Source organism: Coregonus clupeaformis, chromosome 6 (assembly GCF_020615455.1).
Source record: "Coregonus clupeaformis isolate EN_2021a chromosome 6, ASM2061545v1, whole genome shotgun sequence".
In the NCBI taxonomy this organism is placed as follows: domain Eukaryota; kingdom Metazoa; phylum Chordata; class Actinopteri; order Salmoniformes; family Salmonidae; genus Coregonus; species Coregonus clupeaformis.
In genome coordinates, this window is record NC_059197.1 from 29430612 (window position 1) to 29454726 (window position 24115).

General features: G+C 44.4%; 1 protein-coding gene across 1 annotated transcript in view; it reads left to right on the forward strand.

Moving 5' to 3' along the window:
* LOC121559952 (contactin-5-like) overlaps positions 1–24115 on the forward strand; it is a 326846-nt gene that overhangs the window by 102902 nt on the left and 199829 nt on the right. Inside the window, exon 4 of the mRNA XM_045219969.1 lies at positions 7377–7558. Coding sequence (XP_045075904.1) covers positions 7377–7558 — 182 coding nt within the window. The remainder of the gene's footprint in view (positions 1–7376; positions 7559–24115) is intronic.

Below are 24115 nucleotides of genomic sequence, written 5' to 3' on the forward strand. Positions count from 1 at the left end.
GTCGATGAGAATGGGTGCGTGCTCAGTCCTCTTTTTTTTCCTGTAATCCACAATCATCTCCTTTGTCTTGATCACGTTGTGGGAGAGGTTGTTATCCTGGCACTACACAGCCAGGTCTCTGACCTCCTCCATATAGGCTGTCTCATCGTTGTCTGTGATCAGGCCTACCACTGTTGTGTCATCTGCAAACTAAATGATGGTGTTGGAGTCATGCCTGGCCATACAGTCATGGGTGAACAGGGTGTACAGGAGGGGAATGAGCACGCACCCCTGAGGGGCCCCCGTGTTGACGATCAGCGTGGCAGATGTGTTGTTACCTACCCTTACCACCTGGGGGCGGCCCGTCAGGAAGTCCATGATCCAGTTGCAGATGGAGGTGTTTAGTTCTAGGGTCCTTAGCTTAGTGATGAGCTTTGAGGGCACTATGGTGTTGAACGCTGAGCTGTAGTCAATGAATAGCATTATCACGTAGGTGTTCCTCTTGTCTAGGTGGGAAAGGGCAGTGTGGAATGCAATAGAGATGGCATCATCTGTGGATCTGTTGGGACGGTATGCAAATTGTTGTGGGTCTAGGGTTTCTGGGATAATGGTGTTGATGTGAGCCATGACCAGCCTTTCAAAGCACTTCATGGCTACATACGTCATTGCTACAGGTCGGTAGTCATTTAGGCAGGTTATCTTAGTGTTCTTGGGCACAGGGACTATGGTGGTCTGCTTGAAATATGTTGGTATTACAGACTCAGTCAGGGACATGTTGAAAATGTCAGTGAAGACACTTGCCAGTTGGTCAGCGAATGCTCGGAGTACACGTCCTGGTAATCTGTCTGGCCCTGCGGCCTTGTGAGGCAAGCAACACCGAAGCATGCATGAGAGCACCAGCTGTTCCGGACGACTGTGAGATCACGCTCTCCGTAGCCGATGTGAGCAAGACCATTAAACAGGTCAACATTCACTGACATTTTCAACCTCTCCCTGACCGAGTCTGTAATACCTACATGTTTCAAGCAGACAACCATAGTCCCTGTGCCCAAGAAAGCGAAGGTAACCTGCCTAAATGACTACCGCCCGTAGCACTCACGTCGGTAGCCATGAAGTGCTTTGAAAGGCTGGCCATGGAGGTCAGAGACCTGACAGTGTGGTGCCAGGACAACAACCTCTCCCTAAATGTTAGCAAGACAAAGGAGGTGATCGTGGACTACAGGAAAAGGAGGGTCGAACAGGCCCACATTCTCATCGACGGGGCTGTAGTGGAGTGGGTAGAGAGTTTCAAGTTCCTTGGTGTCCACATCAGCAACAAACTATCATGGTCCAAACACACCAAGACAGTCGTGAAGAAGGCACGACAACACCTTTTCCCACTCAAGAGACTGAAAAGATTTGGCATGGGTCATCAGATCCTCAAAAAAGTTATACAGCTGCACCATCAAGAGCATCCTGACTGGTTGCATCACCGCCTGGTATGGCAACTGCTCGGCATCCGACTGTAAGGCGCTACAGAGGGTAGTGCGTACGGCCCAGTAAATCACTGGGGCCAAGCTTCCTGCCATCCAGGACCTATATACTAGGCGGTGTCAGAGGAATGCCCAACAAATTGTCAAAGACTCCAGCCACCCCAGTCATAGACTGTTCTCTCTGCTACCGCACTGCAGGCGGTACTGGAGTGCCAAGTCTAGGTCCAAAAGGCTCCATAACAGCTTCTACCCCCAAGCCATAAGACTGCTGAACAATTAGTCAAATGACCACCCGGACTATTTACATTGACAGACATCCCTTCACTACCTTAATGCCAATGGTGATCAGACATCCCTTCACTACATTTACATTTTAGTCATTTAGCAGACGCTCTTATCCAGAGCGACTTACAGTCATTTTTCTTTTGTTCAAACTAGCCCCCCATGGGAATCGAACCCACAACCCTGGTGAGTCAAGCGCCATGCTCTACCAACTGAGCTACACTGGACTACCTTGATGTCTATGGTGATCAGACATCCCTTCACTACCCCAATGTTTCTGAATTCTCAGGCAGCACAGCATAGTTAGGTGAAATAGTTAAATAAAATGTTCTGCAAACTCAACAACAACTTGCCATAGTTTTTATGTTATTTCTGAAATAGTCATACTACGTGAAAGTCAGAATCACAGCAAAACATTTTGGCATCACCTCAGAGAAAATGTCATCTAATTTGCCATGGCTCTTTCTTTTAGAAACTGCTGTGGCCTAATTTCAAAAAGTTTCAAGTCAAACAGCAAATAAGGGCATTATTATCACCATAAAAGGTAAATATGACATATTGAATTGTTTTAAGATGGTCATACTATGGATCATTTAGCTATTTGATTTGGAATTTTAGGACCCCTTTAGGTATAAAAAAATACATTAAAAAATGATTTAATAAAATATTCAATTTGGCCTTACTACTAAAGCCCAGAGAAACACTTTGAATAACACATTAATCAATGGCCAAAAAGACAGTCAAAAACATAATCATAAGAAACAAGGTTTTGAAATGTCTGTCCTATATCTAGGAGAAGAAAAGCTCAGGATATATATATATATATATATATATATATATATATATATATATATATATATATATATTGACACATATTTAACACCTTTTTGGGGTAGACACAAAACTACCTTCATACTTCCATTCATTTTTTAAAACCGGCACCAGTTACCTTCAGACGAGTCCTATGACAGTCCTATGTTGGGGTCGTAGAGCAAAACGGAGAACACCATCGTGTTCGTGAGAGTCTCCCCTTTCCATGGTTTTTATGTCAAAACGTTCGGACGCTACAGACTTTTTCTTGAGAAGAACGATTTTCGGCATGTCTGCATGTCTCACGGTCTGACATACACCACTCTAGCTCTGCCACTTTTCACCGCAGAAGCAGAAGGGCGACACTGGAGGATGAAGTGGATTGCAATAAACAGATATCTCTAGTTTAAACGGACAGATTTTGATGGGGATTTTTTTGTTATGTAACTTAGATTGATTCAAGAGGGTTAACTCAGCGGTTCCCAAACACAGGTGTCGCGACCACAATTAGGGGTCACCTGATATGGAAATAGGGTCACAGAAGAATTTCCAAAATCCTGGTAAAAAATATATATATATTAAAAATATAATAATATCGTCTTTGTCTCTCAAAAACATTGTAATGTGATTAACCTTAAAAATCTGAATCTAAATTATTCAAATCTAAAAGTTGTAATTCAACCAGAGAATGCCATTAGATTGTGGGAAAAGGCCACACTTGACCTTTGCACTTGAATGATTCCCACAGTGAATGTCTAGGCCCGCTACACTATGAAACCACACTACTGCAGAGACTTTGATATTCCCGGACGCAACTGATATGGTGAAAACAATGTGTGGGGAGGCAGAGCCACAGAAACTCCCATCAATACCTTTGTCACATAACACTATGAAACTAAGACTTGATGCTATACCTAGCGATCAAGAGGAAACTCTGACTGAACGACTCAAACGCCCCAGCTTATGCTCTCCAAATGGACGTTAGCTGTGAGGGCCGAGATGCCCATGCATTGACTTTTATTCGCTACACATGTCGGGGGGACGCTATTCACGAGGACATATTGTTCTGTCTCACGATTCCCGAGCATGAAACGGCACAGGGGATGTTCAGTGTGCTGCGTGGCTATATTCACAAAAAACAGATTCCAGGGGATCGAATGGTGGTCTTTTGCACAAATGGGGCTCCATCTATCACGGGACGGCAGGCAGGCCTCTGCACTCTAGCTATGACTATGTTTCCCTCTGCCATATGGATGATACACCCACTGAGCTATAATGGATACACCGAGAGCAACTGGCGGCAAAAGAGCTCAGAACTCGTAAACATGCAACAGGTAACTTTGATTGTAAACTACATCGTGCACGCCTGTTCGCCTGTTCGCCTGTTCGCCTGTTCGCCTGTTCGCCTGTTCGCCTGTTCGCCTGTTCGCCTGTTCGCCTGTTCACAAAACTATATGGAGATACGGGATAATAGCATGACAGTGTTCTACTTCACACAGAGGCTTGGTGGTTATCGAGGGGGATTGTTGGAAAGAGAGGAACTGTTGTCATTTGCAATGGATAAAAAATAAAAATAAAAGACTGTTGACTTTCTGTGTAATGAAAATAAATTGTGTGTCTCCTTGCCTATGTAACAAATATATTTGGGAAACTGAACGAACTGAATGAAGCATGCAGGGGAAATACAAATCTAGAGATGAGTGACCGAATCAGCTAAATCTGTTAGACTATGATTCTGGCTCAGTTGACATGCTGGGGCCCCGGGACCACCCATACGTAACAATGTAACATGACTGTAAGTCGCTTTGGATAAAAGCGTCTGCTAAATGGCATATTATTATATTATTATTACATGCCGGTAAGTGAAATCAAACAGCTGATCGAGCTGTCATGTGACCGAATGCTGCAGACAACACATTCACAGGTTACTATGGAGGAGTATTGGTTCCTGTCCCAAAGGAAATGCTGTGCCGTCTCCCTCGGAGCAGTACTACTCATGGTACGCTGATTCAGTGCTCTCGTCTGCATTAAAATATATCGATCCAGGTTGGATCTGATAGGAGAGATGAGGTGCGCGCTGTCGACCATGCCCCCTGACTTTGAGAAGCTTTGACGCGTCATGCATCAAGCACACCCATCTCATTAGTGGGGGTGAGATAAGATACATTATGTCAGACTCATTTGTAATTGACTTTCATTGCCGCACATTAAAAGTATATGATGGTGAGTTGAGAATACAATAGGAAATAATGTTAGAATGTTTTGCAATTGACTGCCATAGCCCCAATTATAAAAGTAAACATTGGCTGTTAATGACTTATTTTTTTGCTCTCATGGTTTGGGTCCCGAGAATTTTCAAATATCAAAATGGGGTCGTGGAACCTCTGGCCTATGGTGGTCAGACACCCCTTCATTACCTTGATGTATATGGTGGTCAGATATCCCTTCATTACCTTGATGTCTATGGTGGTCAGACACCCCTTCATTACCTTGATGTCTATGGTGGTCAGACACCCCTTCATTACCTTGATGTCTATGGTGGTCAGACACCCCTTCATTACCTTGATGTCTATGGTGGTCAGATATCCCTTCATTACCTTGATGTCTATGGTGGTCAGACACCCCCTTCATTACCTTGATGTCTATGGTGGTCAGACACCCCTTCATTACCTTGATGTCTATGGTGGTCAGACACCCCTTCATTACCTTGATGTCTATGGTGGTCAGACACCCCTTCATTACCTTGATGTCTATGGTGGTCAGACACCCCTTCATTACCTTGATGTCTATGGTGGTCAGACATCCCTTCATTACCTTGATGTCTATGGTGGTCAGACACCCCTTCATTACCTTGATGTCTATGGTGGTCAGATATCCCTTCATTACCTTGATGTCTATGGTGGTCAGACACCCCTTCATTACCTTGATGTCTATGGTGGTCAGACACCCCTTCATTACCTTGATGTCTATGGTGGTCAGACACCCCTTCATTACCTTGATGTCTATGGTGGTCAGACATCCCTTCATTACCTTGATGTCTATGGTGGTCAGATATCCCTTCATTACCTTGATGTCTATGGTGGTCAGACATCCCTTCATTACCTTGATGTCTATGGTGGTCAGATATCCCTTCATTACCTTGATGTCTATGGTGGTCAGACATCCCTTCATTACCTTGATGTCTATGGTGGTCAGACACCCCTTCATTACCTTGATGTCTATGGTGGTCAGATATCCCTTCATTACCTTGATGTCTATGGTGGTCAGACACCCCTTCATTACCTTGATGTCTATGGTGGTCAGACACCCCTTCATTACCTTGATGTCTATGGTGGTCAGACACCCCTTCATTACCTTGATGTCTATGGTGGTCAGACACCCCTTCATTACCTTGATGTCTATGGTGGTCAGACACCCCTTCATTACCTTGATGTCTATGGTGGTCAGATATCCCTTCATTACCTTGATGTCTATGGTGGTCAGACACCCCTTCATTACCTTGATGTCTATGGTGGTCAGACACCCCTTCATTACCTTGATGTCTATGGTGGTCAGGAGTGAGCTGTAAAGGCTGTGGTTAGCTCTGAACGTGCTCTGAATCTAACTCAGAGACCATGGCAACTGGGAGTCTGAGCGATATTAAAATGTCTTTGTGAATTTGGAAGTGATAAAAAAGCTATGGAACATTTTCATCTGGGCTGAGTGATGGGCGGGAGCGCCGGGGGTTTCCAGGGGTGTCAGATTTCCATCTTTCTGAGAGCTGTCAAACGGAGCTGTCAAACACAGAGCCTTGCTGATATAGTGTAGTACGATGTTCTCCTGCTACATGTTCAACCCATCTGTCATGGACGTTCTCCTGTTACATATTCAACCCATCTGTCATGGACGTTCTCCTGTTACATATTCAACCCATCTGTCATGGACGTTCTCCTGCTACATGTTCAACCCATCTGTCATGGACGTTCTCCTGTTACATATTCAACCCATCTGTCATGGACGTTCTCCTGCTACATATTCAACCCATCTGTCATGGACGTTCTCCTGCTACATATTCAACCCATCTGTCATGGACGTTCTCCTGTTACATATTCAACCCATCTGTCATGGACGTTCTCCTGCTACATATTCAACCCATCTGTCATGGACGTTCTCCTGCTACATGTTCAACCCATCTGTCATGGACGTTCTCCTGTTACATATTCAACCCATCTGTCATGGACGTTCTCCTGCTACATGTTCAACCCATCTGTCATGGACGTTCTCCTGCTACATGTTCAACCCATCTGTCATGGAGAGAGCAGAGCAGGCACAGGGGCATAGCGGAGCATCAACAAACTGATGATGAACAGTCATGCTCACATACACTAATCATAGAAATCATGATCATTAGTTGGGCTGGTAACCTGATCTGAATATATCATATAGTCAATTACATCATTCTCAGTTGGAGGTCATTTGGGCAGAGAGCGACTCAGAGATACAAATTCACTCTGGATTATGGCACAGTAAATTATTTAGAGATGTTTTATTGTGTGGATGGACACAAATCACAGTCACGTATTATGTATCAGTTTATATAGCCAGGATAGGTCTGTGTACAACGTGGAATTGAACCCCCGACTTTCCACATTCCTCCTCCGCTAGTCCTTTACGGTATGGTGGTTGTAAATGTATCCACTTGTCTGGCTGGAATTTTGTGTAGCAACAATCAACTCTCTGCTCTCCTTGTCCTCACTATCACCCATGTATTATGTATGAGTTTACATAGTGTAGATATTATCGGCAGGATGCAAAAGTGTAGTATTATAACCCTCTCCACTCTCCTCCTCCAAGTCCCGTCCCAACCATAACATGGAGGAAGATGAACGGTAACATCCCTAAGAAGGCTCGTCTGAGGAAGTCCCAGGCTGTTCTGGAGATCCCTGATGTTCAGCTGGAGGACTCTGGGACCTACGAGTGTAAAGCGGAGAACCCCAGAGGTGGGACACCCTTCAAGGGACACCTCCAGATCTACAGTAAGTTATGGAGGGATGGACTGGAGCTACATTGTGTTGTTTTTCTGATAGTTTGTTTTCTCATCTTTGACTGTGGTGTTAATCTGTGACTGTGGTGTTAATCTGTGACTGTGGTGTTAATCTGTGACTGTGGTATTAATCTGTGACTGTGGTGTTAATCTGTGACTGTGGTATTGGGACCTCCTATGAGTGTAAAGCACAGAACCCCAGGGGAGGAACAGCCTTACATTTACATCACAGTTTAGTCATTTAGCAGACGGTCTTATCCAGAGTGCCTTACAATTAGCGCATTCATTTTATGATTTTTAGGTAAGACAACAACACATCACAATCATATCAAGGACATTTTCCCTCAATAAAGTAGTTATCAGCAAAGTCAGTGCCAGTAGGAAAAGACTAGTGCCTTCAAGCGAAGGGAGTTCAATATAATCTGCTTCGGGAATATATATATATTTAATGTTCAATTTTGGTGGTCAATGACCTGCAGCGCCTGATACCTACTGTAAACTGTCTATCAACTCAGTCCTGTCTGTTCTGATCTGGGTGACTTAGATCAAGTGGGAACTATGTCATAAATGCAGGATATTGTCTTGGATAAAGAAACATTGTGCCACATGTTTTAAAGTGAGCACCGTGGTGTTACTGAACCTGGTGTTACTGTGGTGTTACTGAACCTGGTGTTACTGTGGTGTTACTGTGGTGTTACTGTGGTTTTACTGTGGTTTTACTGTGGTGTTACTGTGGTTTTACTGTGGTTTTACTGAACCTGGTGTTACTGTGGTGTTACTGTGGTGTTACTGTGGTGTTACTGTGGTTTTACTGAACCTGGTGTTACTGTGGTGTTACTGTGGTGTTACTGTGGTGTTACTGAACCTGGTGTTACTGTGGTGTTACTGTGGTGTTACTGTGGTGTTACTGTGGTTTTACTGAACCTGGTGTTACTGTGGTGTTACTGTGGTGTTACTGTGGTGTTACTGTGGTGTTACTGAACCTGGTGTTACTGAACCTGGTGTTACTGTGGTGTTACTGTGGTGTTACTGTGGTTTTACTGAACCTGGTGTTACTGTGGTGTTACTGTGGTGTTACTGTGGTGTTACTGTGGTGTTACTGAACCTGGTGTTACTGAACCTGGTGTTACTGTGGTGTTACTGTGGTGTTACTGTGGTGTTACTGTGGTGTTACTGAACCTGGTGTTACTGAACCTGGTGTTACTGTGGTGTTACTGTGGTGTTCTTGTGGTGTTACTGTGTTGTTATTGTGGTGTTACTGTGGTGTTACTGTGGTTTTACTGTGGTGTTACTGTGGTGATACTGAACCTGGCGTTACTGTGGTGTTACTGTGGTGTTACTGTGGTGTTACTGAACCTGGTGTTACTGTGGTGTTACTGTGGTTTTGCTGTGGTGTTACTGTGGTGTTACTGTGGTTTTACTGTGGTGTTACTGACCCTGGTGTTACTGTGTTGTTACTGTGGTGTTACTGTTGTGTTACTGTGGTGTTACTGACCCTGGTGTTACTGTGTTGTTACTGTGGTGTTACTGAGCCTGGTGTTACTGTGGTGTTACTGTGGTGTTACTGAGCCTGGTGTTACTGTGGTGTTACTGTTGTGTTACTGTGGTTTTACTGTGGTGTTACTGACCCTGGTGTTACTGTGTTGTTACTGTGGTGTTACTGTTGTGTTACTGAGCCTGGTGTTACTGTGGTGTTACTGTGGTGTTACTGAGCCTGGTGTTACTGTGGTGTTACTGTGGTGTTACTGTGGTGTTACTGAGCCTGGTGTTACTGTGCTTTTACTGTGGTGTTACTGTGGTGTTACTATGGTGTTACTGTGGTGATACTGTGGGGTTACTGTGGTGTTACTGACCCTGGTGTTACTGTGGTGTTACTGTGCTTTTACTGTGGTGTTACTGTGGTGTTACTGACCCTGGTGTTACTGTGGTGTTGCTGTGGTGTTACTGACCCTGGTGTTACTGTAGTGTTGCTGTGATGTTACTATGGTGTTACTGTGGTGATAATGTGGGGTTACTGTGGTATTACTGACCCTGGTGTTACTGTAGTGTTGCTGTGATGTTACTATGGTGTTACCGTGTTGTTACTGACACTGGTGTTACCGTGCTGTTACTGTGCTGTTACTGTACTGCTACTGTGGTGTTACTGTGGTGTTACTGACACTGGTGTTACTGTGGTGTTACTGACCCTGGTGTTACTGACCCTGGTGTTACTGTTCCTGATGGTACTGTGGTGTTACTGTGGTGTTACTCTGGCATTACTGTGCTGCTTCTTTGGTGTTACTGTGGCGTTACTGACCCTGGTATTACTGTGGTGTTACTGACCCTGGTGTTACTGTGGTGTTACTGTGGTGTTACTGACCCTGGTGTTACTGTGGTGTTACTGACCCTGGTGTTACTGACCCTGGTGTTACTGTGGTGTTACTGTGGTGTTACTGACCCTGGTGTTACTGTGGTGTTACTGTGGTGTTACTGACCCTGGTGTTACTGTGGTGTTACTGTGGTGTTACTGACCCTGGTGTTACTGTGGTGTTACTGACCCTGGTGTTACTGACCCTGGTGTTACTGTTCCTGATGGTACTGTGGTGTTACTGTGGTGTTACTCTGGCATTACTGTGCTGCTTCTTTGGTGTTACTGTGGTGTTACTGACCCTGGTGTTACTGTGGTGTTACTGACCCTGGTGTTACTGTGGTGTTACTGTGGTGTTACTGACCCTGGTATTACTGTGGTGTTACTGACCCTGGTGTTACTGTGGTGTTACTGTGGTGTTACTGACCCTGGTGTTACTGTGGTGTTACTGACCCTGGTGTTACTGACCCTGGTGTTACTGTGGTGTTACTGTGGTGTTACTGACCCTGGTGTTACTGTGGTGTTACTGACCCTGGTGTTACTGTGGTGTTACTGTGGTGTTACTGACCCTGGTGTTACTGTGGTGTTACTGACCCTGGTGTTACTGACCCTGGTGTTACTGTTCCTGATGGTACTGTGGTGTTACTGTGGTGTTACTCTGGCATTACTGTGCTGCTTCTTTGGTGTTACTGTGGTGTTACTGACCCTGGTGTTACTGTGGTGTTACTGACCCTGGTGTTACTGTGGTGTTACTGTGGTGTTACTGACCCTGGTGTTACTGTGGTGTTACTAAACCTGGGGTTACTGAGTATGGTGTTACTGTGGTGTTAATGTGGTGTTACTGGCCCTGGTGTTACTGTGGTGTTACTGTGGTGTTACTGACCCTGGTGTTACTGTTCCTGATGGTACTGTGGTGTTACTGTGGTGTTACTCTGGCATTACTGTGCTGCTTCTTTGGTGTTACTGTGGTGTTACTGACCCTGGTGTTACTGTGGTGTTACTGTGCTGTTACTGTGGTGTTACTGAACCTGGTGTTACTGAACCTGGTGTTACTGTGGTGTTACTGTGGTGTTATTGTGGTGTTACTGTGGTGTTATTGTGGTGTTACTGTGGTGTTACTGTGGTGTTACTGTGGGGTTACTGTGGGGTTACTGTGGTGTTACTGAACCTGGTGTTACTGTGGTGTTACTGTGGTTTTACTGTGGTGTTACTGTGGTGATACTGAACATGGTGTTACTGTGGTGTTACTGTGGTGTTACTGTGGTGTTACTGAGCCTGGTGTTACTGTGGTGTTACTGTGGTGTTACTGTGCTTTTACTGTGGTGTTACTGTGGTGTTACTATGGTGTTACTGTGGTGATACTGTGGGGTTACTGTGGTGTTACTGACCCTGGTGTTACTGTGGTGTTACTGTGGTGTTACTATGGTGTTACTGTGCTTTTACTGTGGTGTTACTGTGGTGTTACTGACCCTGGTGTTACTGTGGTGTTGCTGTGGTGTTACTGACCCTGGTATTACTGTAGTGTTGCTGTGATGTTACTATGGTGTTACTGTGGTGTTACCGTGTTGTTACTGACACTGCTGTTACTGTGCTGTTACTGTACTGCTACTGTGGTGTTACTGTGGTGTTACTGTTGTGTTACTGTGGTGTTACTGACCCTGGTGTTAATGTGGTGTTACTGTGGTGTTACTGACCCTGGTGTTACTGTGGTGTTACTGACCCTGGTGTTACTGACCCTGGTGTTACTGTTCCTGATGGTACTGTGGTGTTACTGTGGTTTTACTCTGGCATTACTGTGCTGCTTCTTTGGTGTTACTGTGGTGTTACTGACCCTGGTGTTACTGTGGTGTTACTGACCCTGGTGTTACTGTGGTGTTACTTTGGTGTTACTGACCCTGGTGTTACTGTGGTGTTACTAAACCTGGGGTTACTGAGTCTGGTGTTACTGTGGTGTTAATGTGGTGTTACTGGCCCTGGTGTTACTGTGGTGTTACTGTGGTGTTACTGACCCTGGTGTTACTGTGGTGTTACTAAACCTGGGGTTACTGTGGTGTTACTGTTGTGTTACTGACCCTGGTGTTACTGTGGTGTTACTGTTGTGTTACTGACCCTGGTGTTACTGTGATGTTACTGACCCTGGTGTTACTGTTCCTGATGGTACTGTGGTGTTACTGTGGTGTTACTCTGGCATTACTGTGCTGCTTCTTTGGTGTTACTGTGGTGTTACTGACCCTGGTGTTACTGTGGTGTTACTGTGCTGTTACTGTGGTGTTACTGAACCTGGTGTTACTGAACCTGGTGTTACTGTGGTGTTACTGTGGTGTTATTGTGGTGTTACTGTGGTGTTATTGTGGTGTTACTGTGGTGTTACTGTGGTGTTACTGTGGGGTTACTGTGGTGTTACTGAACCTGGTGTTACTGTGGTGTTACTGTGGTTTTACTGTGGTGTTACTGTGGTGATACTGAACCTGGTGTTACTGTGGTGTTACTGTGGTGTTACTGTGGTGTTACTGAACCTGGTGTTACTTTGGTGTTACTGTGGTTTTGCTGTGGTGTTACTGTGGTGTTACTGTGGTTTTACTGTGGTGTTACTGATCCTGGTGTTACTGTGTTGTTACTGTGGTGTTACTGTGGTGTTACTGAGCCTGGTGTTACTGTGGTGTTACTGTGGTGTTACTGTGCTTTTACTGTGGTGTTACTGTGGTGTTACTATGGTGTTACTGTGGTGATACTGTGGGGTTACTGTGGTGTTACTGACCCTGGTGTTACTGTGGTGTTACTGTGGTGTTACTATGGTGTTACTGTGCTTTTACTGTGGTGTTACTGTGGTGTTACTGACCCTGGTGTTACTGTGGTGTTGCTGTGGTGTTACTGACCCTGGTATTACTGTAGTGTTGCTGTGATGTTACTATGGTGTTACTGTGGCGTCACCGTGTTGTTACTGACACTGCTGTTACTGTGCTGTTACTGTACTGCTACTGTGGTGTTACTGTGGTGTTACTGTTGTGTTACTGTGGTGTTACTGACCCTGGTGTTAATGTGGTGTTACTGTGGTGTTACTGACCCTGGTGTTACTGTGGTGTTACTGACCCTGGTGTTACTGACCCTGGTGTTACTGTTCCTGATGGTACTGTGGTGTTACTGTGGTTTTACTCTGGCATTACTGTGCTGCTTCTTTGGTGTTACTGTGGTGTTACTGACCCTGGTGTTACTGTGGTGTTACTGACCCTGGTGTTACTGTGGTGTTACTTTGGTGTTACTGACCCTGGTGTTACTGTGGTGTTACTAAACCTGGGGTTACTGAGTCTGGTGTTACTGTGGTGTTAATGTGGTGTTACTGGCCCTGGTGTTACTGTGGTGTTACTGTGGTGTTACTGACCCTGGTGTTACTGTGGTGTTACTAAACCTGGGGTTACTGTGGTGTTACTGTTGTGTTACTGACCCTGGTGTTACTGTGGTGTTACTGTTGTGTTACTGACCCTGGTGTTACTGTGATGTTACTGACCCTGGTGTTACTGTGGGGTTACTGACCCTGGTGTTACTGTGGTGTTACTATGGTGTTACTGTGGTGTTACTGACTCTGGTGTTACTGTGGTGTTACTGTGGTGTTACTGACCCTGGTGTTACTGTGGTGTTACTGTGGTGTTACTGACCCCGGTGTTACTGTGGTGTTACTGTTGTGTTACTCTGGTGTTATTGAACCTGGTGTTACTGAACCTGGTGTTACTGAACCTGGTGTTATTGAACCTTGTGTTACTGTGTTGTTACTGACCCTGGTGTTACTGTGGTGTTACTGTTGTGTTACTGTGGTGTTATTGAACCTGGTGTTACTGTGTTATTACTGACCCTGGTGTTACTGTGGTGTTACTGTTGTGTTACTGTGGTGTTATTGAACCTGGTGTTACTGTGTTATTACTGACCCTGGTGTTACTGTGGTGTTACTGTTGTGTTACTGTGGTGTTATTGAACCTGGTGTTACTGAACCTGGTGTTATTGACCCTGGTGTTACTGTGGTGTTATTGAACCTGGTGTTACTGAACCTGGTGTTACTGAACCTGGTGTTATTGACCCTGGTGTTACTGTGGTGTTACTGTGGTGTTATTGAATCTGGTGTTACTGTGGTGTTACTAACACTGGTGTTGCTGTGGTGTTACTGTGGTTTTATTGAACCTGGTGTTACTGTGTTATTACTGAACCTGGTGTTACTGTGGTGTTACTGTTGTGTTACTGTGGTGTTATTGAACCTGGTGTTACTGTGTTATTACTGACCCTGGTGTTACTGAACCTGGTGTTACTGACCCTGGTGTTACTGTGGTGTTACTGTTGTGTTACTGTGGTGTTATTGAACCTGGTGTTACTGAACCTGGTGTTACTGAACCTGGTGTTATTGACCCTGGTGTTACTGTGGTGTTACTGTGGTGTTATTGAACCTGGTGTTACTGTGGTGTTACTGACACTGGTGTTGCTGTGGTGTTACTGTGGTGTTATTGAACCTGGTGTTACTGTGTTATTACTGACCCTGGTGTTACTGTGGTGTTACTGTTGTGTTACTGTGGTGTTATTGAACCTGGTGTTACTGAACCTGGTGTTATTGAACCTGGTGTTACTGTGGTGTTACTGAAACTGGTGTTATTGAACTTGGTGTTACTGTGGTGTTACTGTGGTGTTATTGAACCTGGTGTTACTGTGGTGTTACTGTTGTGTTACTGTGGTGTTATTGAACCTGGTGTTCCTTAACCTGGTGTTACTGAACCTGGTGTTATTGAACTTGGTGTTACTGTGGTGTTACTATGGTGTTATTGAACCTGGTGTTACTGTGGTGTTACTGTGGTGTTACTGACCCTGGTGTTACTGTGATGTTACTGACCCTGGTGTTACTGTGGGGTTACTGACCCTGGTGTTACTGTGGTGTTACTATGGTGTTACTGTGGTGTTACTGACTCTGGTGTTACTGTGGTGTTACTGTGGTGTTACTGACCCTGGTGTTACTGTGGTGTTACTGTGGTGTTACTGACCCTGGTGTTACTGTGGTGTTACTGTTGTTTTACTCTGGTGTTATTGAACCTGGTGTTACTGAACCTGGTGTTACTGAACCTGGTGTTATTGAACCTTGTGTTACTGTGGTGTTATTGAACCTGGTGTTACTGTGTTGTTACTGACCCTGGTGTTACTGTGGTGTTACTGTTGTGTTACTGTGGTGTTATTGAACCTGGTGTTACTGTGTTATTACTGACCCTGGTGTTACTGTGGTGTTACTGTGTTATTACTGACCCTGGTGTTACTGTGGTGTTACTGTTGTGTTACTGTGGTGTTATTGAACCTGGTGTTACTGTGTTATTACTGACCCTGGTGTTACTGTGGTGTTACTGTTGTGTTACTGTGGTGTTATTGAACCTGGTGTTACTGTGTTATTACTGACCCTGGTGTTACTGACCCTGGTGTTACTGTGGTGTTACTGTTGTGTTACTGTGGTGTTATTGAACCTGGTGTTACTGAACCTGGTGTTACTGAACCTGGTGTTATTGACCCTGGTGTTACTGTGGTGTTACTGTGGTGTTATTGAACCTGGTGTTACTGTGGTGTTACTGACACTGGTGTTGCTGTGGTGTTACTGTGGTGTTATTGAACCTGGTGTTACTGTGTTATTACTGAACCTGGTGTTACTGTGGTGTTACTGTTGTGTTACTGTGGTGTTATTGAACCTGGTGTTACTGTGGTGTTACTGACCCTGGTGTTACTGTGGTGTTACTGTTGTGTTACTGTGGTGTTACTGTGGTGTTACTGTGGTGTTATTGAACCTGGTGTTACTGTGTTATTACTGACCCTGGTGTTACTGAACCTGGTGTTACTGACCCTGGTGTTACTGTGGTGTTACTGTTGTGTTACTGTGGTGTTATTGAACCTGGTGTTACTGAACCTGGTGTTACTTTGGTGTTACTGTGGTGTTACTGTGGTGTTATTGAACCTGGTGTTACTGTGTTATTACTGACCCTGGTGTTACTGTGGTGTTACTGTTGTGTTACTGTGGTGTTATTGAACCTGGTGTTACTGTGTTATTACTGACCCTGGTGTTACTGAACCTGGTGTTACTGACCCTGGTGTTACTGTGGTGTTACTGTTGTGTTACTGTGGTGTTATTGAACCTGGTGTTACTGAACCTGGTGTTACTGAACCTGGTGTTATTGACCCTGGTGTTACTGTGGTGTTACTGTGGTGTTATTGAACCTGGTGTTACTGTGGTGTTACTGACACTGGTGTTGCTGTGGTGTTACTGTGGTGTTATTGAACCTGGTGTTACTGTGTTATTACTGACCCTGGTGTTACTGTGGTGTTACTGTTGTGTTACTGTGGTGTTATTGAACCTGGTGTTACTGAACCTGGTGTTATTGAACCTGGTGTTACTGTGGTGTTACTGAACCTGGTGTTATTGAACTTGGTGTTACTGTGGTGTTACTGTGGTGTTATTGAACCTGGTGTTACTGTGGTGTTACTGTTGTGTTACTGTGGTGTTATTGAACCTGGTGTTACTTAACCTGGTGTTACTGAACCTGGTGTTATTGAACTTGGTGTTACTGTGGTGTTACTATGGTGTTATTGAACCAGGTGTTACTGTGGTGTTACTGTGGTGTTACTGACCCTGGTGTTACTGTGATGTTACTGACCCTGGTGTTACTGTGGGGTTACTGACCCTGGTGTTACTGTGGTGTTACTATGGTGTTACTGTGGTGTTACTGACTCTGGTGTTACTGTGGTGTTACTGTGGTGTTACTGACCCTGGTGTTACTGTGTTGTTACTGACCCTGGTGTTACTGTGGTGTTACTGTTGTGTTACTGTGGTGTTATTGAACCTGGTGTTACTGTGTTATTACTGACCCTGGTGTTACTGTGGTGTTACTGTGTTATTACTGACCCTGGTGTTACTGTGGTGTTACTGTTGTGTTACTGTGGTGTTATTGAACCTGGTGTTACTGTGTTATTACTGACCCTGGTGTTACTGTGGTGTTACTGTTGTGTTACTGTGGTGTTATTGAACCTGGTGTTACTGTGTTATTACTGACCCTGGTGTTACTGACCCTGGTGTTACTGTGGTGTTACTGTTGTGTTACTGTGGTGTTATTGAACCTGGTGTTACTGAACCTGGTGTTACTGAACCTGGTGTTATTGACCCTGGTGTTACTGTGGTGTTACTGTGGTGTTATTGAACCTGGTGTTACTGTGGTGTTACTGACACTGGTGTTGCTGTGGTGTTACTGTGGTGTTATTGAACCTGGTGTTACTGTGTTATTACTGAACCTGGTGTTACTGTGGTGTTACTGTTGTGTTACTGTGGTGTTATTGAACCTGGTGTTACTGTGGTGTTACTGACCCTGGTGTTACTGTGGTGTTACTGTTGTGTTACTGTGGTGTTACCGTGGTGTTACTGTGGTGTTATTGAACCTGGTGTTACTGTGTTATTACTGACCCTGGTGTTACTGAACCTGGTGTTACTGACCCTGGTGTTACTGTGGTGTTACTGTTGTGTTACTGTGGTGTTATTGAACCTGGTGTTACTGAACCTGGTGTTACTTTGGTGTTACTGTGGTGTTACTGTGGTGTTATTGAACCTGGTGTTACTGTGTTATTACTGACCCTGGTGTTACTGTGGTGTTACTGTTGTGTTACTGTGGTGTTATTGAACCTGGTGTTACTGAACCTGGTGTTACTGAACCTGGTGTTATTGACCCTGGTGTTACTGTGGTGTTACTGTGGTGTTATTGAACCTGGTGTTACTGTGTTATTACTGACCCTGGTGTTACTGTGGTGTTACTGTTGTGTTACTGTGGTGTTATTGAACCTGGTGTTACTTAACCTGGTGTTACTGAACCTGGTGTTATTGAACTTGGTGTTACTGTGGTGTTACTGTGGTGTTATTGAACCTGGTGTTACTGTGGTGTTACTGTGGTGTTACTGACCCTGGTGTTACTGTGATGTTACTGACCCTGGTGTTACTGTGGGGTTACTGACCCTGGTGTTACTGTGGTGTTACTATGGTGTTACTGTGGTGTTACTGACTCTGGTGTTACTGTGGTGTTACTGTGGTGTTACTGACCCTGGTGTTACTGTGGTGTTACTGTGTTGTTACTGACCCTGGTGTTACTGTTGTGTTACTGTGGTGTTATTGAACCTGGTGTTACTGAACCTGGTGTTACTGAACCTGGTGTTATTGAACCTTGTGTTACTGTGTTGTTACTGACCCTGGTGTTACTGTGGTGTTACTGTTGTGTTACTGTGGTGTTATTGAACCTGGTGTTACTGTGTTATTACTGACCCTGGTGTTACTGTGGTGTTACTGTTGTGTTACTGTGGTGTTATTGAACCTGGTGTTACTGAACCTGGTGTTACTGAACCTGGTGTTATTGACCCTGGTGTTACTGTGGTGTTACTGTGGTGTTATTGAACCTGGTGTTACTGTGGTGTTACTGTTGTGTTACTGTGGTGTTATTGAACCTGGTGTTACTGTGGTGTTACTGTTGTGTTACTGTGGTGTTACTGTGGTGTTCCTGTGGTGTTATTGAACCTGGTGTTACTGTGTTATTACTGACCCTGGTGTTACTGTGGTGTTACTGTTGTGTTACTGTGGTGTTATTGAACCTGGTGTTACTGTGGTGTTACTGTTGTGTTACTGTGGTGTTACTGTGGTGTTAATGTGGTGTTACTGAACCTGGTGTTACTGACCCTGGTGTTACTGTGGTGTTACTGTTGTGTTACTGTGGTGTTATTGAACCTGGTGTTTGAACCTGGTGTTACTGAACCTGGTGTTATTGACCCTGGTGTTACTGTGGTGTTACTGTGGTGTTATTGAACCTGGTGTTACTGTGGTGTTACTGACACTGGTGTTTCTGTGGTGTTACTGTGGTGTTATTGAACCTGGTGTTACTGTGTTATTACTGACCCTGGTGTTACTGTGGTGTTACTGTTGTGTTACTGTGGTGTTATTGAACCTGGTGTTACTGAACCTGGTGTTACTGAACCTGGTGTTATTGAACCTGGTGTTACTGTGGTGTTACTGAACCTGGTGTTATTGAACTTGGTGTTACTGTGGTGTTACTGTGGTGTTATTGAACCTGGTGTTACTGTGGTGTTACTGTTGTGTTACTGTGGTGTTATTGAACCTGGTGTTACTGAACCTGGTGTTACTGAACCTGGTGTTATTGAACTTGGTGTTACTGTGGTGTTACTGTGGTGTTATTGAACCTGGTGTTATTGTGGTGTTACTGTGGTGTTACTGTTGTGTTACTGTTGTGTTACTGTGGTGTTACTGTGGTGTTATTGTTGTGTTACTGTGGTGTTACTGTGGTGTTATTGTTGTGTTACTGTGGTGTTATTGAACCTGGTGTTACTTAACCTGGTGTTACTGTGGTGTTACTGTGGTGTTATTGAACCTGGTGTTACTTAACCTGGTGTTACTGAACCTGGTGTTATTGAACTTGGTGTTACTGTGGTGTTACTATGGTGTTATTGAACCTGGTGTTACTGTGGTGTTACTGTGGTGTTACTGACCCTGGTGTTACTGTGATGTTACTGACCCTGGTGTTACTGTGGGGTTACTGACCCTGGTGTTACTGTGGTGTTACTATGGTGTTACTGTGGTGTTACTGACTCTGGTGTTACTGTGGTGTTACTGTGGTGTTACTGACCCTGGTGTTACTGTGGTGTTACTGTGGTGTTACTGACCCTGGTGTTACTGTGGTGTTACTGTTGTTTTACTCTGGTGTTATTGAACCTGGTGTTACTGAACCTGGTGTTACTGAACCTGGTGTTATTGAACCTTGTGTTACTGTGGTGTTATTGAACCTGGTGTTACTGTGTTGTTACTGACCCTGGTGTTACTGTGGTGTTACTATGGTGTTACTGTGGTGTTACTGACTCTGGTGTTACTGTGGTGTTACTGTGGTGTTACTGACCCTGGTGTTACTGTGGTGTTACTGTGTTGTTACTGACCCTGGTGTTACTGTTGTGTTACTGTGGTGTTATTGAACCTGGTGTTACTGAACCTGGTGTTACTGAACCTGGTGTTATTGAACCTTGTGTTACTGTGTTGTTACTGACCCTGGTGTTACTGTGGTGTTACTGTTGTGTTACTGTGGTGTTATTGAACCTGGTGTTACTGTGTTATTACTGACCCTGGTGTTACTGTGGTGTTACTGTTGTGTTACTGTGGTGTTATTGAACCTGGTGTTACTGAACCTGGTGTTACTGAACCTGGTGTTATTGACCCTGGTGTTACTGTGGTGTTACTGTGGTGTTATTGAACCTGGTGTTACTGTGGTGTTACTGTTGTGTTACTGTGGTGTTATTGAACCTGGTGTTACTGTGGTGTTACTGTTGTGTTACTGTGGTGTTACTGTGGTGTTACTGTGGTGTTATTGAACCTGGTGTTACTGTGTTATTACTGACCCTGGTGTTACTGTGGTGTTACTGTTGTGTTACTGTGGTGTTATTGAACCTGGTGTTACTGTGGTGTTACTGTTGTGTTACTGTGGTGTTACTGTGGTGTTACTGTGGTGTTACTGAACCTGGTGTTACTGACCCTGGTGTTACTGTGGTGTTACTGTTGTGTTACTGTGGTGTTATTGAACCTGGTGTTTGAACCTGGTGTTACTGAACCTGGTGTTATTGACCCTGGTGTTACTGTGGTGTTACTGTGGTGTTATTGAACCTGGTGTTACTGTGGTGTTACTGACACTGGTGTTTCTGTGGTGTTACTGTGGTGTTATTGAACCTGGTGTTACTGTGTTATTACTGACCCTGGTGTTACTGTGGTGTTACTGTTGTGTTACTGTGGTGTTATTGAACCTGGTGTTACTGAACCTGGTGTTACTGAACCTGGTGTTATTGAACCTGGTGTTACTGTGGTGTTACTGAACCTGGTGTTATTGAACTTGGTGTTACTGTGGTGTTACTGTGGTGTTATTGAACCTGGTGTTACTGTGGTGTTACTGTTGTGTTACTGTGGTGTTATTGAACCTGGTGTTACTGAACCTGGTGTTACTGAACCTGGTGTTATTGAACTTGGTGTTACTGTGGTGTTACTGTGGTGTTATTGAACCTGGTGTTATTGTGGTGTTACTGTGTGTGTTACTGTTGTGTTACTGTTGTGTTACTGTGGTGTTACTGTGGTGTTATTGTTGTGTTACTGTGGTGTTACTGTGGTGTTATTGTTGTGTTACTGTGGTGTTATTGAACCTGGTGTTACTTAACCTGGTGTTACTGTGGTGTTACTGTGGTGTTATTGAACCTGGTGTTACTTAACCTGGTGTTACTGAACCTGGTGTTATTGAACTTGGTGTTACTGTGGTGTTATTGAACCTGGTGTTACTGTGGTGTTACTGTGGTGTTACTGACCCTGGTGTTACTGTGGTGTTACTGACCCTGGTGTTACTGTGGGGTTACTGACCCTGGTGTTACTGTGGTGTTACTATGGTGTTACTGTGGTGTTACTGACTCTGGTGTTACTGTGGTGTTACTGTGGTGTTACTGACCCTGGTGTTACTGTGGTGTTACTGTGGTGTTACTGACCCTGGTGTTACTGTGGTGTTACTGTTGTTTTACTCTGGTGTTATTGAACCTGGTGTTACTGAACCTGGTGTTACTGAACCTGGTGTTATTGAACCTTGTGTTACTGTGGTGTTATTGAACCTGGTGTTACTGTGTTGTTACTGACCCTGGTGTTACTGTGGTGTTACTGTTGTGTTACTGTGGTGTTATTGAACCTGGTGTTACTGTGTTATTACTGACCCTGGTGTTACTGTGGTGTTACTGTGTTATTACTGACCCTGGTGTTACTGTGGTGTTACTGTTGTGTTACTGTGGTGTTATTGAACCTGGTGTTACTGTGTTATTACTGACCCTGGTGTTACTGTGGTGTTACTGTTGTGTTACTGTGGTGTTATTGAACCTGGTGTTACTGTGTTATTACTGACCCTGGTGTTACTGACCCTGGTGTTACTGTGGTGTTACTGTTGTGTTACTGTGGTGTTATTGAACCTGGTGTTACTGAACCTGGTGTTACTGAACCTGGTGTTATTGACCCTGGTGTTACTGTGGTGTTACTGTGGTGTTATTGAACCTGGTGTTACTGTGGTGTTACTGACACTGGTGTTGCTGTGGTGTTACTGTGGTGTTATTGAACCTGGTGTTACTGTGTTATTACTGAACCTGGTGTTACTGTGGTGTTACTGTTGTGTTACTGTGGTGTTATTGAACCTGGTGTTACTGTGGTGTTACTGACCCTGGTGTTACTGTGGTGTTACTGTTGTGTTACTGTGGTGTTACTGTGGTGTTACTGTGGTGTTATTGAACCTGGTGTTACTGTGTTATTACTGACCCTGGTGTTACTGAACCTGGTGTTACTGACCCTGGTGTTACTGTGGTGTTACTGTTGTGTTACTGTGGTGTTATTGAACCTGGTGTTACTGAACCTGGTGTTACTTTGGTGTTACTGTGGTGTTACTGTGGTGTTATTGAACCTGGTGTTACTGTGTTATTACTGACCCTGGTGTTACTGTGGTGTTACTGTTGTGTTACTGTGGTGTTATTGAACCTGGTGTTACTGAACCTGGTGTTACTGAACCTGGTGTTATTGACCCTGGTGTTACTGTGGTGTTACTGTGGTGTTATTGAACCTGGTGTTACTGTGTTATTACTGACCCTGGTGTTACTGTGGTGTTACTGTTGTGTTACTGTGGTGTTATTGAACCTGGTGTTACTGAACCTGGTGTTATTGAACCTGGTGTTACTGTGGTGTTACTGAACCTGGTGTTATTGAACTTGGTGTTACTGTGGTGTTACTGTGGTGTTATTGAACCTGGTGTTACTGTGGTGTTACTGTTGTGTTACTGTGGTGTTATTGAACCTGGTGTTACTTAACCTGGTGTTACTGAACCTGGTGTTATTGAACTTGGTGTTACTGTGGTGTTACTGTGGTGTTATTGAACCTGGTGTTACTGTGGTGTTACTGTGGTGTTACTGACCCTGGTGTTACTGTGATGTTACTGACCCTGGTGTTACTGTGGGGTTACTGACCCTGGTGTTACTGTGGTGTTACTATGGTGTTACTGTGGTGTTACTGACTCTGGTGTTACTGTGGTGTTACTGTGGTGTTACTGACCCTGGTGTTACTGTGGTGTTACTGTGTTGTTACTGACCCTGGTGTTACTGTTGTGTTACTGTGGTGTTATTGAACCTGGTGTTACTGAACCTGGTGTTACTGAACCTGGTGTTATTGAACCTTGTGTTACTGTGTTGTTACTGACCCTGGTGTTACTGTGGTGTTACTGTTGTGTTACTGTGGTGTTATTGAACCTGGTGTTACTGTGTTATTACTGACCCTGGTGTTACTGTGGTGTTACTGTTGTGTTACTGTGGTGTTATTGAACCTTGTGTTACTGAACCTGGTGTTACTGAACCTGGTGTTATTGACCCTGGTGTTACTGTGGTGTTACTGTGGTGTTATTGAACCTGGTGTTACTGTGGTGTTACTGTTGTGTTACTGTGGTGTTATTGAACCTGGTGTTACTGTGGTGTTACTGTTGTGTTACTGTGGTGTTACTGTGGTGTTACTGTGGTGTTACTGAACCTGGTGTTACTGACCCTGGTGTTACTGTGGTGTTACTGTTGTGTTACTGTGGTGTTATTGAACCTGGTGTTTGAACCTGGTGTTACTGAACCTGGTGTTATTGACCCTGGTGTTACTGTGGTGTTACTGTGGTGTTATTGAACCTGGTGTTACTGTGGTGTTACTGACACTGGTGTTTCTGTGGTGTTACTGTGGTGTTATTGAACCTGGTGTTACTGTGTTATTACTGACCCTGGTGTTACTGTGGTGTTACTGTTGTGTTACTGTGGTGTTATTGAACCTGGTGTTACTGAACCTGGTGTTACTGAACCTGGTGTTATTGAACCTGGTGTTACTGTGGTGTTACTGAACCTGGTGTTATTGAACTTGGTGTTACTGTGGTGTTACTGTGGTGTTATTGAACCTGGTGTTACTGTGGTGTTACTGTTGTGTTACTGTGGTGTTATTGAACCTGGTGTTACTGAACCTGGTGTTACTGAACCTGGTGTTATTGAACTTGGTGTTACTGTGGTGTTACTGTGGTGTTATTGAACCTGGTGTTATTGTGGTGTTACTGTGGTGTTACTGTTGTGTTACTGTTGTGT